Source organism: Chiloscyllium plagiosum, unplaced genomic scaffold (genome assembly GCF_037043375.1).
Source record: "Chiloscyllium plagiosum isolate Xiang-an unplaced genomic scaffold, Cpla_swu_hap1 HiC_scaffold_28, whole genome shotgun sequence".
NCBI classification, from domain to species: Eukaryota; Metazoa; Chordata; class Chondrichthyes; order Orectolobiformes; family Hemiscylliidae; genus Chiloscyllium; species Chiloscyllium plagiosum.
Window position 1 is genome coordinate 22,145,281 of NW_028270166.1, and position 17,281 is coordinate 22,162,561.

Consider the following 17,281-nt stretch of genomic DNA (forward strand, 5'->3'; position numbering starts at 1 on the left):
GCAGACATCTTTTTTGATTCGCATTGACTCCAGCTTCAGTACAGCTCCTTGATGCTACACTCAGTCACGTGTAGTCTTGATGTCAAGGGCAGTCACTGCCATCTGAACTCTGATTCAGCTCTGTTGGCTATGTTTGAACCAGGTAGTAATGAAGGTCATCCCTGATGAAGGGCTCTGGCCAAAATGTCGACTTTCCTGCTCCTCAGATGCTGGCTGAGCTTTTCCAACAACATACTCTCAACTCTGATCTCCAGTTCTCACTGTCTCCTGGCTATAATGAAGTCAGGAAAATATAGTGTGAGCTGATGGAGTAGGATTACCTAAGAAATTAATGCCACAGAATCTCGTGGTCACATGGTGCCTGAAGCCTAGCAAATTTATAAGTAATAAAAGGGACTCAAAAGATGTGTCGAGGGGAACTGTATATCCTTCACTATAAGCAAGAAAGGAAAAGTTTGTCTGGCCCTTTAATATTTCATAAGAATCTTATTTCCTTGGAATCAAGTGGAGTGACTGGCTGCTAGCTGACACCAGAACGGATGCAACACACCAAGTCCAAATGCTTTGACCTGATCGTATAGTGAATTACAGGATGATAAAACACCTGCTGCAAGAGGCTTAAAACTAAAACTGAGGAGGAGGTGGCCTTTTTTTCAAAAAAGCAAGCCAACAGAAGGTTTTACATTTTTATTGGTTTATCGACACAAAAGATACAGCAGCTTGTCATTATTATTTTTAACCTCCAAGAGGGAATGTTGATAGTAAATAATTTTAAACACATTGTTCAAAATCCTAGAATCAACACACAGGATTCTATGAGAGAACTCTACATGCTAGATTGACAGTTTTGACCATCAAACAAAACACCACTATTTTTGGAATAAACATTTAATTAAGACAAATTTAAAGTAAATGTTCAGTCTGTGACTGAGACTGGCAGATTACTTTTGGTTTACAGCTGCTTACACAGCGTCACTACAATTCAGTTCTTCAGGAATGCAGTATCAATTTGAAATACACAAACCGGTTCAATACACTCTAGGAGTTTGAATATTTGAACGGCTGCTGGTCTCAGTAACCAGTATAATACACATGGTTGCGTAATGGATTTGTGATGAAACCGTATGTGGAGTAGTGGCCAAAGAAAACAAAGAAAATCTTGAACACGAGACTAAGATGTCTAACTGCAAATGACTGTGAAGATAAATAATTCACATGCCTTGTGTTACGTAGCTCATGCTTTCAGGGAAAACATAATACAGTTCTAGTGTGATTTACAACAGCTCAGCAATTCTGTCAACGTCTCCCTCAATTCGTCAAGTAGATTTTCAAGAAGGGAAGAATCGCTGCATTTCCCATCCACAGAGACAGAGCTTTCACCCTGTTTAAAATAAAATTGTAATGCTTGAAATGGCACACACCTATTCACTTTTGATAAGATAAAATCTAACTTGAAGCAGTTTACCTGCAATATTTCAGCTCAAAAAACACTCGATAAAATCTTGAGCTTCCCCAAATAAGTGCGCAAATTCAGACCCTCGAGTGACCCTGAGCTAAAGATCATGCTTTATTGTTTGGCTGTGTTAGCACAATTGTAGGGCACTGCAATCAGCCCTGGCACTGTTGAATGCGCTCATTTAGCTGTAGCACCTTTTGTGATCAGAATTCCTAAATTCAACTATATAGCCCTATTAGAAATCTCAAGTGGGATGCTGACATTTTTATTTGGCATCAGTAAGATTCAAATGAAGTAACTGGATTAGAGAAATCATAACACTGGGAACAGGGCCTCTGATTTGCAAACTCATTGCCTATCTTTACAGGATAGCTGTCACAATGAGAATATACAACATAATGACATCTGAGATAATTGGACAAACAAATCACCTATCGGAAAGATGTTGTGAAACTTGGAAAAGGTTCAGAAAAGATTTACAAGGATGTTGCCAGGGTTGGAGGATTTGAGCTATAGGGAGAGGCTGAACAGGCTGGCGCTGTTTTCCCTGGAGCGTCAGAGGCTGAGGGGTGACTTTATAGAGGTTTAAAAAATTATATGAGGGTCACGGATAGGATAAATAGGCAAAGTCTTTTCCCTGGGGTCGGGGAGTCCAAGATTAGAGGACATAGGTTTAGGGTGAGAGGGGAAAGATATAAAAGGGACCTATGGGGCAACTTTTTCACACAGAGGGTGGTACGTGTATGGAATGAGCTGCCAGAGGAAGTGGTGGAGGCTGGTACAATTGCAATATTTAAGAGGCATTTGGATGGATATAATGAATAGGAAGGGTTTGGAGGGATATGGGCCGTACGCTAGTAGGTGAGACTCGATTGGGTTGGGATATCTGGTGGGCATGGACGGGTTGGACCGAAGGGTCTGTTTCCATGCTGTACATCTCTATGACTCTAATTGCAATGCGACAGTTAAATGAGCACTTCCAAAAGTATTACACAAGCTTCAAAATTCTAAATTTGAAATGAGTACTTCAGAGTTCCAAAATAATAGTGCTGGTGCCATAGTTATTTACAACATAAATTGCTTGGATGATGGAAGTGAAGGTGCAATAGTCAAGTTTGTGGACAATAAATGTAGTTGATAAGTCAAGTAATGAGGATGAGAATTAGTCTACAGAAGAAAACAGACAGGTTGATTGAGTGGACAAAGACTTAGCAGATGGAATAAGTGGGATGATGTGAAATTTGACAGTAAAATAAAGGAGCTGAACATTATGGGGAAAGATTGCAGAAATCTGCAGCACAGAGGGATTTGGGAATCCTTGTGCATGAATCACAAAAAGCTAAATTCCAGGTTCATTAAATACTAGGATTGCAAACCGACTGTTGCTTTATTTAAATGCAAATGGAGTGTTAAAACAGGGACATTTTGCTAAAACTAATCAAGACACTAGCTGGAATACTGTGACCAGTTTTAATCTCCTGATGCAAGGAAAAATATACTGGCACTGGAGGAAGTCCAGAGAAGGTCCAGAGAATTTTCTTCAGAAAGTAAGGTGAGACTGTATTCATTTGGGTTTATGGGTCTTGACAGAGTAGATGCTAATGTTGCTTCCCCTTCCGGGAGAATCTGGCACCAAAGGGCATAATCTCACAGTAAAGGGCAGTTTATTTAAGAGACAGACAAGGAGGTTTTCTCTTAGCATGTGATCAATCTGTGGAATTATTTCTGACAAATGGTTGTTGAGAGTGGGTCCTTAAGTATATTCAAGGCTGTGATGCACAGAATTTTATCATTGAGGAAATCATAGGTTTATGGGCATTAAGGCAGGAAAACAGAGCTGAGGGTTGTCGCAGGAGCTATAACCTCAATGAATTGCAGAGAAGGCTTGATGAGCTGCATGACCTACTTCAGTTCCTACAGAATATGGATCTTATGGGGTTCCTTAAGAAAGAAAATAAACTGCACACACTACAAGTTGTGGCCTCACCAATGTCCTCAAGCTCTATTTATTTCATAATAAAGGATAGCATCCAATCAACCTTGTGCTTTGCCTGCATACTAACATTTTAGACATGTGCACCAGAACAACTCAACTCTCCTGCCACTGGATTTCCTTAGTTTTTTTCCATTTAAGTGATATGGCTTTTCATTCTTCCTGAAATGAAGAACTTCATACTTCCTCATATTATATTCCATCTGTCAGATTTATGCGCATTCACTCAACCTTCCATTTTGGGAACTCCTATGCCTCTTCATAATGTACATTCTGAACTGTGTCATTTGCAAGTTTAGCTAGTATGCCTTCATTCCGCTCATCTAAGTCATTGGTGACATTTATAAAAAGTCGAGGCCTCAGCACAGAACCCTGTGGGTTTCCAATTGTTGCACCCTGTCAAAGATCCATTGTATAATATCCTGTTTACTGTTAACAGTTAATCTTCTAGCCATGCTATCATTTCACACCCTACATCATGGGCTTTTACCTTCTGCAATAACCTTGGATGTGGCACTTGATCAAATTTTCTAAATTTCTTTTCTGGAATAAGTAAACTATGTTTAAAACCAACCTTTATCCACAGCACATTACTCTTTCAAAGTCATCTAATAAATTTGTTAAACAATTTCCATGCGGAATCCCTGAAACTCTTCCTGAATGCCTTCAGATTTTCTCAGTGCACAGCTATAACTTCCATAAATGATCCATTTTCATATTTGCTATTTTCCAATTTGATGGAACCTTTTGAATCTAGGGGTTTTTGGACAATTAACACCAATGTTCATCAGGAACCTTGCACCCTAGGATGAAGCCGATCTGGACTTGGAGACTTGTGAGCCCACAGCTCCATCAGTTTGCTCAGTTCTGCTTCCCTAGTGATTCTAATTTTGAGATAGTCTTCCCTCACTTCCATCTCTTTATTTACAATTATTAATGGAATGTTTACAGTGTGTGATTAAGTTCTCACTGTATGCTAAAAGTATTGGAGTCTCGTCCTAGCTTTCAAAACTGATAGAGGCCAAGGATTACAGACAAGCAAAAGGATTGTGACACGGACACATCACAACATTCTACTTACAGGCTCATACTCACCATTTTCACCAAAAGACACATGTGATGACCCTGGATAGAACGACTATACATAGATGCACATGAATTGATTCGTTCCACAACTATGAGGATGGAAAGAAAGATTATTGCACACATTATGCCACAAAATACAATTTAAAAATTCACTCAACATGTTATACAGCAGAACCTCATTTGAGTAAAATTGGTTTATGATAAGGAAATTCTAAAAATGCTAAAGCAGGACATCTAAGTTTTATGAACCCATTTTGTAGAATTTTTTAATCAAGTACAAGGACCAGGATGGCTCAAGACCGCTCTAGGAAATGAATACTCCTGGTTTGGTGCTAGGAGGAAAAAGAAAGTATTTCCTCTCATTATTTGTAAAATTTTACAAATAGAGTTTCAATCAGAATATCTCATTCTTCAGGAGATAACAAGCCTGAAGAATTAACAGGAGAGCTCTTTGCAATAAGAAGCTGATAGCAACCAGTAAAATAAATGTAGATCTATCACACACTCTTCTTGGCCATCTGAAAATAGATGATCCATTCCAGTTATAACCTTGTCCCATAGTACCCTCATCAATTAGCACGTGTTAGCACAAGCACTTTCCAAGATGTTACATTATCAAGATATTCAGATTGATAGTAAAAGAACTGTTTATAACCAAGTGGTTTGATGTATGGTATACTGTTTAGATGTTTTAATATTAATTATTTTTGAGTTTCCATTCTTGAATTTGAATTAGTGGCACTTGGGTTGTGTGTTTTTGAAGGGTTTAATATCTATATTTCTCCAGCCACGAAGATTTTTTTTAAAAAGTGAGAAAAGGCTACACGGCGATTAATGGGTTTTGGTTTTAACTGAAAGAGTTTATGGTGAGCGAAGTAAATAGGGTAGTGCATTAGGCGCTTAGATAGGAAATTCTGAAATTTGTTTTAGGCTTAGGGGAAACAAATTGGAAAAAAAAAGGTATATTTTAGTTAAATTTTGGGCTCTTAACTAAAGCTGGATGTCCTGACGGAGAGAGAAGATAATTTAGAATGGCTAAATACACTTGCGGTGTAAAGTGTTTAAATTAAAAAGCCCCACACCAGTGTGTTTGGTTAAAACACTAGAGCGGTTATGTGAAGCTGAAAAGGTTTAAGCTCAGTCAAATGACGAAGCAGAGGCTATCACATTTTCGCAGCCAGGAATTTAATTCACAGCCAAGTCAAACCTTATGTGGGATGGTGAAGCAAATGATTTCTAGCCCTTAACAGTATTATAACGTAATGCTGTTTGGATTACTAGGATTTATTTTTACCGTGTTCTCTAAAATCTTTAGATTTAAACTACATAACTTGGTTTAATCTATTTTACCTTCATTTCTTTTGCATAATGAAGATCTGTTTTATTGTTAAAACCAAATCTACAACAGTGTTTGCATTTGAAGAGACCACCCTATTAAAATATAAAAAGAAATCTGTCTTGTGATCTGACCTCCTGGCAAAAACATAGCTGAACATGAAAAATAGAATGACTAATGTTTCACTGTTCAAGATTAAGTCCCAGTGGAAGGCCATTTACATTTTTTACTAACCAATGGATCTTTCGAGTTGCATGCATTGGATGGTCAGGTCCAGAAAACGAGTGTTCATTTTTAGATAGTGGAACAATTATGACCTATTTGTGAGAGATTTGTGTAACTATACCAGAATGAAGAAGATTCAGTCAGAATTTTGAGGCAAGCTTTGAAGTTATTTCCGAATAGCAATTGCAAAAACGAAAGTTTTAAAAAGTCACATGGTAACTAAATGCAAATCCAATACGTGCAGCATATAAACTAAACTGAATGATTTCAGTGCTGGCCTGATACATACTGGATAAAATTAATGTGCATTCTAGCAAGAACGAACCCTTAATTTCACCAATGAAGTGCAGTCCATCAGTCTCAGGCAAATAGGAAGAATTAGCAATCTTCAAGGCACAATGCAAAGAATGGTACTGTGATTGTATTACAATTGTTTAGTGCGAGATTAATTCTAATGTTGCAATTCTACGTGTCAATGGCCAGGTTAGATCAGGATTTGGAGATGCCGGTGTTAGACTGAGGTGTACAAAGTTAAAAATCACACACCACCAGGTTATAGTCCAACTGGTTTAATTGGAAGCACTAGCTTTCGGAGCGCCACTCCTCCATCAGGTTATATCAGAAATGCATTGTTTAGTAAAAATTAGGGCTGGCATCAAATGTGCTATATAAAAGGTATCCTGGATTCAGTCAATTTTGAAGGTATCTGGAGATTGCAAACAGTAAGTACAAACATTGTTGAAAACTAAAATAATCATGCACTGTTGAAAACAAACTTTCAGTAAGAATGCTTTGCTATGGAAAAGAAAACACAGCTGTGCTAGTCCAAAACATTCTGCCCACATGAAATAAACTGATGGCAAGAAACTATGTTCAGCTACTACAAATTGTTTGTTTCAGCTTTATGTAAGGCCACGTACATTTTCTATGGGCTTTGAGTTTTATACAAAGACTCTGACTTGTTCTGCTGGCACATTGTGAGGCTATGACAGCAAGTCTACATGCAATTAACTCAAAAATACAATGTCAGCTATATAGAGGTCATCAATATTCAAAGGAAACTCTGTGAATACAACAAAACAAATATCAGTACAGAAAGAAGTACCTGAGAAGTGGTGATGAAAGCAAATTTTTGCTAGAAGCAGCTGGAAAGAAATATTTATTCCATCTACTCTTATTGAACACATCTTCAATTCTCCAGATTCTAGCAATTTTGCGAACGCGTCACTGCAAAGCAAGAGAAAACATTTAGAAACAATACTTTGTAATCAAGAACCTTTCAGTATAAGAAAGGTCTAATTTGTAGAGAGTGTAATTACACAACAAGCCAACCAACTACTCCATATATTGACATCATTGTCGTTAGAAAATTCTTGATGTGAAAGTTTGAAGAATATTTAAAACATGAAATAGCTGCTGTTGGCAAATGGGAAGGTTGCCAAGGCAGTGGACACCCTTGAAAAATAATAGTTAACAACTGAGGGGCCTGAAAGGCAACTTAATTGACACACAGTCCCTATATATGTAACTAAACTAAAGTCACATACATACCAGGCCACGAAGAAGTGACTGGTTCCTTTGCATAAAAGTATTTTAGTGAACTACTTGGGTTTAAAAAGCAAACAACTTCCATGCAATGTTTTTTCCACTTGTCTATCCACAAATTTTCAAACATACTGAAGTTAGAGCTAGACAGAGGGATGCATACCAGTATGATAGCTACTAAATTATGTCACTATTCACTGGCATAATCCTGTTAACATTGATCATGCCCACTTTTACTGGTCATAAGCTCAAGGAGTTATGAAATTTACACTAAATAAAAACCAAGTCCTGGGAATACTCAGGCGGTCTGGCTGCATTTGTTCAGAGAGAGACAATTAACATTGTATCAAGTCAGAATTGAAGTTAAGTAGAAAGGTAATGGGTTTTATGAAGGGGGAGGAGCGATGAAGGGGGAGGAGCGATGAAGAGGAGGAGTGAATAATAGACTCATTTGGGATACGGTAAGGCTAGATAATGTTAAAAGGCAATGATGACAAAGACGACACAAGGAGTTGTCGTAAACAAACATTTGCTCAAAGTGAGTGTGAATATGAAGATAAAGAAATTTGTTTCATGAATTTGCTTTTGGGCACTTAAAACTAAAGACAAAACATGCCAAATAAAAGAGGACAGGCTGAATGTTGACGCTGTTGGAATTCCATGCTGAGTCCTGAAGGCTGTGAAGTGCTGATTCAGAAGTGAGGTGCTGTCCCTCGAGCTTTATTGGGCCACTGCAGGTTGGAGGATGGAACTGTGGCATGAGAGCAAAAAGTGGCAAGTTAAAATTATATGAAACTTGAAGCTAGGGGGTCAAGGAGAGCTCTCAAACTACCTTGATGGGAGAATGAAAGTACAGAGAGGTTGGATGCCCCTCGTGAAGGGGTGGCCAGCATCAAGAAATTAGAGTTATGGTGGAGGGAGAAAGAGTCTGGACCAAAGAGGGGAAAAAAATCAAGTTAAAAAGAAACAAGTTCAGATAGGCAGGAACAGGTTAAAACAACAAGTGAACCAAAACAGTCATTTATACATTTGGAGAGGGAAGTAAAAGTAGATTTATACCAAGCAAGTATATTAGTGTCAAATGTACTACTCCAGGAGCTAAACAAGAGACCATGACAGCATTTGGCATTACAAGACCATGATGTGTTCAAGTTTTAATTAGCAAGATCTTGAAATTCCTTCGATTTAACCAATTAAAAAAACTTGACACACACTCAAACATTGAGTCTGGTCCTTTTAAAGAAATGTTGGAGTTATTTTACAGAAATTCCTAAGTCACTGCTGAACAATTCCAGATACCAATTCCATAGATTCCACAAAAAGTTAGAAGACAGAGAACAGAATGCTCCTATAGAAGGGTTGTGTACTCACAAAAGCAAATCTTTCTGTATATAAACAAAAAAAAACGCAAACTGTCTTATTCATTTAAACAGAAATAGTACACCATTGCATCATATTGTTCACTACAGGATGTGAAGACCTAATCCACATATTACGAAGTATAAAATATATCATTCAGGATTTGATTTTTTTCATAAACAGACAGATAGACTTGGGCCACTTCTATGAAGTTAATGTTCTTTTCTTAAAAAAAAAAGTCAAAATCATGAAGTTGCTTGTCAATGATCTAGATATATCATTGTCAAGCTATAGGAGTTCAGTCAAATGCTTGGCAAGACACCGGTGGTGAATGGATGGAATGTTTATACTGCCAAGTTTACAACAAACTAGTGGCTAGTGGTTTAACTTTTGACTTCAAACCAGAAGCGAGAGTAGTTTTCTTGAAGCAGATCAGAAGAATCAGGATTTCAATTCAGAACACAGATCAGTTTTCTCTCAGTATGGAATTTGTAAAGTTTCCAAGCAAAGTAAGCTTGTATGGAAGTCTTAAAGATACTAAAACCCAAAGTTTAGGCCATCAAAATTGTGAAAGTCAGCAGACTTGGGAATGATTTTTAAAAGTTTCTCAGCGATCCATGGGGGAAAAGCATGAAGAATCAGTTAAATTTTAAAATGTATGAGTTTGAGATAGGAGTGATGTTTCTCTGGAATCAAACATTAGGAAAAATGTTAGCAAATAGGTTTAAACTTTGTTACTGGTTTTAAGAACTAAACGCTTATATATTGCTATGGTTGTTATTTTTGTGTAACCATATGAATGCGAGTGTGCTTTAGTAACCAACCACCACAATAATCGACAGCAAAAATAAACACACAGTCCATCCTGTTCTGAGGAAGGGTCACTCGACCCAAAATGTTAACTCTGATCTTTCTCCATGGATGCTGCCAGACCTGCTGAGCTATTCCAGAAATTTCTGTTTTCGTTTGTGAATTATAGATTCCACAGTTCTTTTAGTTTTTATACTATTAAGTTATGTTTCATTGAGATCTGACTTGTCCAGCATTACCATCAACCGTGATCAAAAGAATATACAACTGCAACATGACATTGTTGTAAATAACTAGAAAGAGAAAAGAAATGCAAATTTGCTCAAGGCAGTTGAACAATTAGGTTAGATTAGATTACATTACAGCGTGGAAACAGGCCCTTCGGCCCAACAAGTCCACACCGACCCGCCGAAGCGCAACCCACCCATACCCCTACATTTACCCCTTACCTAACACTACGGCAATTTAGCATGGCCAATTCACCTGACCTGCACATCTTTGGACTGTGGGAGGAAACCGGAGCACCCGGAGGAAACCCACGCAGACACGGGGAGAACGTGCAAGCTCCACACAGTCAGTCGCCTGAGGTGGGAATTGAACCCAGGTCTCAGGCGCTGTGAGGCAGCAGTGCTAACCACTGTGCCACCGTGCTGCCCACCAGGTTAGTGCGTAATGCGCAAGAATGACAATATTGCCATTAGACAACTGCAACTAAGTTGTAAGCAAAGGTTTTTAAGGTTCTCAAGAAGGACCTTAATGTTAACCTATATTTAACTTCAGATCACAATTGTACATGCAAGTTTTCTATTCTCACTTCAGTGACCTCATTTTAATAGTATCACCACTTCATGATTGGCATTAAAGTATAATTAATACTTGAATTGTCTTGGGTGTCACCAATATTCTCAAAGCAGAATAAATCCTAGTATAACTTGAAACAAACCTATAACAAGGCGTCGTGATCATGTAGGAAGTGCTAGTGAAGTGCAACTTAAAATCAAGTTTTTCATGAGATGATCCATCGTCTGTCTGGAAAAAAGAACAGGAGAGTGAAGGACTGAATAGAATACAAGAAAAATTCAGAAAACGGAAATCTACTCAATGATTGAACTTACTTTTACTATAAAGGTCAGCGTTCCTTTCAGTTTCTGTGGCATCATTATGCTTTTCACAGTAAACACAAACCGAGCTTCATTTGAAACTTCTGTATTTTAAAAAATACAATTGAACTGGTTAACATTCTAACAAACACTGTTATACACAACTCAACAGCCATCAATTCAAGTAAATCTACCAAGCACAAAGAAAGACAATGCTGAAATGTTATTGGAATTTCACCACAATACAAAGATGCTGCAAACATTCCCTCCAAGTAACACACTATTCTGAATTAGAAATCATCACAGTCAAAACACTGGAACTCCCAAATAGCTGTCTTCAATCCTTGAACCTACAGTGATCAAGGAGGATGGTTCACAACCACCTTAAGGACAGGCAGGGATAGGAAATAAATACTCCCTATGTTGCACAAACATGGCAAAAAAAATGGCTTGTGTTGTAGCCTTGCAGAATACCCATCTTTCCACTGTTAAGAGATTGCATAGGTAGTTCGCTCTTTTCTCCCACGTGTGGATATCACTGAAATGCAGGCATTGTAGAGAAAAAGATGAACATGGCAATACTAAAATGATGACAGACACATGATTTGTGCTACCAAATGTGTAGACATGAGACACAAGTAGTGATACAGGTGAGACAAGTAGCAACTTGTCCGTGATTATTTAAAAAATATTATTTGAATAAAATAAGAAAATGCACAACTCAGTTGGAATAACAAAATTAAACTAGAAACTGAAGAAATTCACAGGGCAGTAGAAATCCATAAAGCAATCAGATCCTTAGTGCCAAACAAAATTAAAGATAACATTTCAACAAATGATGATGATTGGGCTTTTTGTCTTTTCAGATTTCTGGCAAATGCTGCTTTTTAAAAATTTGCATTTGTAATTGTACATTGTTGTTTGTTCTTCAAGCATTTAATTTGTTGCAAAGTTTGAAATGTAGCACAAATCCTGTAGCACTACTCAAATGGTTAGGAGTTAGCTGAAAATAAGTCTGAAAGTAAATAGTATAACTGATTATACCATAGCAATGAAATGTCTTACCTGGTGGAAGCTGGAAAGGAACAGATATACCATCATGTATAGAGGATCCTTCTGGTCGAACCAGTTTAGTGTTGAGAGAATCTAAAACATTGAACTCCATTGATTTAAGATAACCATTGCTTTGATTTTGGAAGATAACTGATACAACAACTTGGCTTCCATCCTGAAGATTTCCTTGAGTATCATACATCTAGTAAATAGTTCAAAAGAGCATGTTTTTACTTAAATAATGTCATACTACAAAAACATTCAACATATTTAATACATTACTCAATCACCCATGGCATTGCACAAAGTCAATAAAGGCCAAGTAGAGTGCAAGGCTAAGGGGCAAAGAAAACAAGATGGAACAAGGTGAGAAAACGGCCAGCAGCAAACAGTTCTAAGCTAAACAGAGCTGGTGGGGTTCAACTGTCAGATCTAAGCATGTAATTTAATGACAGATTGATCGAGAAGGGAAATGGCAGCCTCAACCTTTTTCAGTTTATTAGTGCAAACTTTGCATCAGCTTTGTTCAACTCAAATGGCATTTGAACATGGTGCTTATCACAAAGATTTAATTTATTCATGGAGAATTTGTATTGAGTTAATTGAACTACCAGAGACATGGCTGTGTAATTTAGGGTGAGGTGGGGAAAGGAAAGTTCTGAACTTTTCACTCAATCGTAGAATTATGGAACAGAAAGCAAAGAATCCCTACAGTGCATTCAGCCTATCTGCACGAATCTGCCAAACAGCATTTCAGCCAGACTCTCTCCCCTACCCTACCCCTGTAACTTGCATTAACTGGGGCTAATGTACGTAAGATGCCCATCTATGGACTGAGGGAGGAAACCGGAGCATCCGGTGGAAACCCACCCAGACACAGAAAGAATGTGCAAACTTCGCACAGATAGCTACCCAAGGTTGGAATCAAACCTGGGCATCTAGCACTATGAGGCAGCAGCACTAGCCACTGAGCCATTGTCCTAACTTTTTTGTGTGTTTTTTTTATCCATTACCTGTTCTGGGACCTGCTTCGCCCACTTCTGCCCTGATCACACATTCATGTTGGTTCAGAAAGCTTTTCTATTCTAATTAGCTGGAATTGCCTTTTGCAGTCAGGTTTCCTTCAACCTGGGTGGGTGGAGGTGTGCCTTTAAATCTTGGGAAAAGTTATCAGTGGAGGTTAGTTGGCAAAGTCAGAGAAAAATGTTGACTGGGGCAGTAATTCCAGTAATAAGTTTAAACTGTGCTTTTTCAGGCAATTAGTATAGGGGTTCTCTGTACTGGTGTATGAGTAAAAACATTTTCTAAATTAGCACAGCACACTTGAAAATACTGCTCAGTTATGAAGTTATTTCAGTACCAAAAATATGCACTTGAAAATAGAAGCCAGAGTTTAATACTGAAAATGGCTATTGCACCACCACCTACAGGCCCAGCTGGCACTGCAGGTCATTATCACCGCTTCACAAAATACACAAAATGAAGAATGAAATAGGAATTAATTTATTAAACGAAGTGCTTTTTCAAAATTGAACAAATTGTTGGCTGAACTGTGAAATATTGAAGTCCAAATAAATCAGAGGAGTGGATGATCAAGCACCTATTTTCTCATACTTCAGAGTTGAGGAACAATCCTTTTGCCTGCTACACCCACAACTCAGTCAAGAATTCAATCTTTGATGCAATATTTTCCTCTATGAATTTCTGTGTCCAGTGTAAAGACAGATTTACAAGTAAATCATCTTGTGATGTTTGCCAACTGTATGAATTGTGCTTGAATGACACATTTCTGTTGATTTACGTGCTTGTTGAATTGTAATTCTGGGGTGGTACAAAAATCAGAGTGTTTGCAAATAGATGGTCAGATACACTTGAGCTAGAACTTGAGAGATTTGAATTTCTGATACCATTTTATGCACCACCATCTTTCCATATTCATTACATTAAAAGAATGTAATAGAAACATGTTCATTAAAAATAACCTGAGAGTCTCAATCAAATGAAATCTTGTCACACATTAACAGAACAAGCCATGGCCTAAACTATGTAGGTTGCTCACCGGTAGATGCGAGAAATTCAAACAAATGTAAGTGAAGGATTAAAATGTACTAAATTAGAGCAAAACTGAGGAAATCTTATTCTGGAGCTACTTCAAAATATGGAATGCTACATATAAAATGCAACTTATATGACAATGTAAATTGATGTATTATGGTACTCACCATTTTAACATAGGAATCTTCTGCTAGAAGGCAATAGTTGGACATTGGCTAGAAAATATTTAAAATAAAATTGGTAAGATATACAAAAATACAAACAAAAACATAAAAATGATTGCCAGGTAGAGTCATTAGTTTATCCAGCCAGTCTGATACAGTCTGCAATTTGTGAGAAAAGGGGGAGAAAACAAAAGCAATCCAATTTGGAGTGATGGGATTGGGTGGACAAGAGATACAGAAAATTGCCTCTCTTTCTGCCCGAGATAAATGACGCAAGTTCCGCAAATAACAATGATTATGCATAATATTACAGGTTACTTATTGCTGATATGAATGTGAAGTCCACTCCAATCAGAAACAGCCTCAGTTCACCTGCCGAAATGCATAACCTCAGTTTCCCACATGATTGTTAAGTCAGTGGGCAAAAACTGTCTAAGCCTGTGTAGATTTGGTCTTTCTAACTACCTGCTCTCCCACCGATTTACGTATCATTCAAAAACTTTGTTATTGCACATTCACATCCCACAATCAAGCTGTCAATATAGAGTGTGAATAATTGTTGCAGCACACTCTTCCCTGCGGCACTCCATTTGTTACAGATTGCCATCTTTAAAATGCTGCATTTTGTCAATTGTTTATCTATGTTAATGTACTACACACCAACACCCTGGGTTCTTATTCTTTTAAATAACCTGATGAACAATACCTTTACAAATATTTGATTGTTACCCCTCAAATGAATTCCAATAGATCTGTCACGTAAGATTTTCCCTTTGTGAAGCAATACTGACTCAACTCGACTAAATTATCTATTTTTTAAATGCTCTGCTATTACACCCTATTTAATAGAAAGTAACATTTTTCCAATGACAGTTGCTAAACTAATCAGCCTATAGTTCCTGTTTTTGTTTCTCTCCCTTTTTGAAAAAGATGCTTACATTGACAACTTTCCAATCCTTGGGATATTTGCACAATTTATGCATTATTGAAAGAATACTGTCAGCACATGCTCCATCCCTCTACCTACTTCCTTTACTATCCTAGGATGCAACTCATTAGGTCCAGGGGATTTATTGCCCCAGAGCCCATTAGTTTCCCTAAAAGTCTGCTATAAATGATAGTTACTGCATTTATTTCCTCCTCTACTCCCCACATCCTTCATGATTTAGTATTCTTGGAATGGCATTAGTGTCTTGTACCATGAAGAGAACTGCAAAGCATTTATTCATCCCCTCTTAGTTCCCCATTATTTGGTCCCAGAGAGAAAGAGCAAGAGAGCGAGCGAGAGCGAGATATGGATTGGGCTCTTCCTAATGAAGAGCTCATGCTCGAACCGTTGACTCCCCTACTCCTTGGATGCTGTGCTTTTTCAACACCACACTTTTTGACTCAGACCAGAGTTAACGGCCATGAAAGAATACGACAGAATGAGTTTTGATTCTCATCCCTTCAAATGCATGTGTTTTTCAGACAGATGCAATGGGCCAGAAAGAAGGGTATGCACCAAAAAAACTTTTAGAATGAGCTTATGAACCTGAAGGTTACTTGTATCAATTACTTTTAACAATGATACTTGACAATTCAATTGCAAATTCATGACAGTTTGCAAATCTAAAGATTTGAAAAGGTTTCCTACATCATCTAAAGAAAACAAGTATCATAAGGTCTTACAGAATCAGAATCATTGTCAGAATCATTGGTGATCTTTAAGTGGCAATTGGATAGGTACATGGATGGGTACTTATGCTAGGACAAATGTTCGGCACAACACCGTGGGCCGAAGGGCCTGTTCTGTGCTGTATTGTTCTATGTTCTACAGCATGGTAATGGCAACAAAACATAAGTGATTCGATCATTTTTGTTTTGATACCTCTGTACAAAAGGATTAGCCACAACTTGAAAACCTGCTAATGTACAAATTAGCATACCGGCAAGGGCTCATCGTCCAAGCTGCCATTCTGAACAGACTCTGGAGCCTCTTCTTCACTGTGGTGTTTCTTTTTCTTGGATTTCTTTTCTTCCTTTGACTTTTCTTTGTGTTTCTTCTTTTTATGCTTCGATGATTTCTAAAGCAGTAGCAGCACAGCAATCAGAAAAATCTTATTTTAGGTTCCATTTAAAACTGACTTGCCTTTTTTGAGAAATTCATAACCATAATCTATATTCAGTAATGCCAATTTACGAAACAGCCAGACTTGGAACAATTTCACCAATTTTTCAATCTCCTGGAGACAAAATCATGGAATCCACTTCCTGACTGCACTGTTGATATACCTACACCATAATATCCTCCAGCAGTACATCTCCACAATTCTTTGATCCAGATTCTGGTCCATGGTTCCTGAGTCACCTTTTCCCTGCTACAGATGGCCATGGCCTTAGCCATAGGAGGTATAGCAATGCTTTCCAAGCATTTCCCCTGGTGCGATCCCTTTTAATGCTTCAGATGTTGTGACTAGAGTGAAAAATCTGGTGACTTTGTATGTTGCTAAGCTGGCTATGGGGAAGGAAGGATTTCAGTTGAGATGGGAGTTGAGTTTTAAGGGAGAAAATCTATCAAAAGATGGAATTTTCACAAAGATGAACCCTCTACCTTTCCACAGACATTTTCAGCAGCAAATAGGCCTCAGAAAACATCCCATCAGACATGCCCACCGTAGAAAGAAAACCCAAGTACAGAAATAGATCTCTCAGCTGCCAGAAGCCAGTCTGTGCTCCAGAACAGCCACTATTATCTTGGAGCTCTAAACCCCAAAATCTTGGCATCAAGACCAGCCCTATATTCTGTAAGTTCCTGCCTGTTTCTCAACCCAGACCTTATTCTAAATTTTCTTAGAAAAAAACCCTTGGTAACCATTATATGGTCCTTTGGTTCGGGTACTAATGATCTGGTCAAACTTCCACGAAATAGCACTAAAAAATTTTTTACCGCCCCGACAAGTTTAAATTGGCTTTGTGCTTATTTAATTACCCAACACAGATGGTGCATGACCAGATTGCCCTCAAACTGTGTTGGTATATGGCTGCATGGCAAACAGACAAATACTGTGCAGGGAATAAACAAAACGTACACTAATATTTCGGCACACAGACAGAACA

At 38.0% G+C, this 17,281-nt stretch overlaps 1 protein-coding gene across 3 annotated transcripts in view; it reads right to left on the minus strand.

Moving 5' to 3' along the window:
• Window positions 1-672: 672 nt before the first annotated feature.
• Window positions 673-17,281, minus strand: part of ap3d1 (adaptor related protein complex 3 subunit delta 1) — a 107,349-nt gene continuing 90,740 nt past the window's right edge. For all 3 annotated transcript variants that reach the window (XM_043721194.2, XM_043721195.2, XM_087976042.1), the window contains 8 exons: window positions 16,111-16,248; window positions 14,186-14,233; window positions 11,976-12,165; window positions 10,926-11,014; window positions 10,754-10,839; window positions 7,202-7,323; window positions 4,545-4,624; window positions 673-1,381 (listed from right to left, as the gene is read on the minus strand). In XM_043721194.2, coding sequence (XP_043577129.1) covers window positions 1,265-1,381; window positions 4,545-4,624; window positions 7,202-7,323; window positions 10,754-10,839; window positions 10,926-11,014; window positions 11,976-12,165; window positions 14,186-14,233; window positions 16,111-16,248 — 870 coding nt within the window. In that variant the 3' untranslated portion in view covers window positions 673-1,264. The remainder of the gene's footprint in view (window positions 1,382-4,544; window positions 4,625-7,201; window positions 7,324-10,753; window positions 10,840-10,925; window positions 11,015-11,975; window positions 12,166-14,185; window positions 14,234-16,110; window positions 16,249-17,281) is intronic.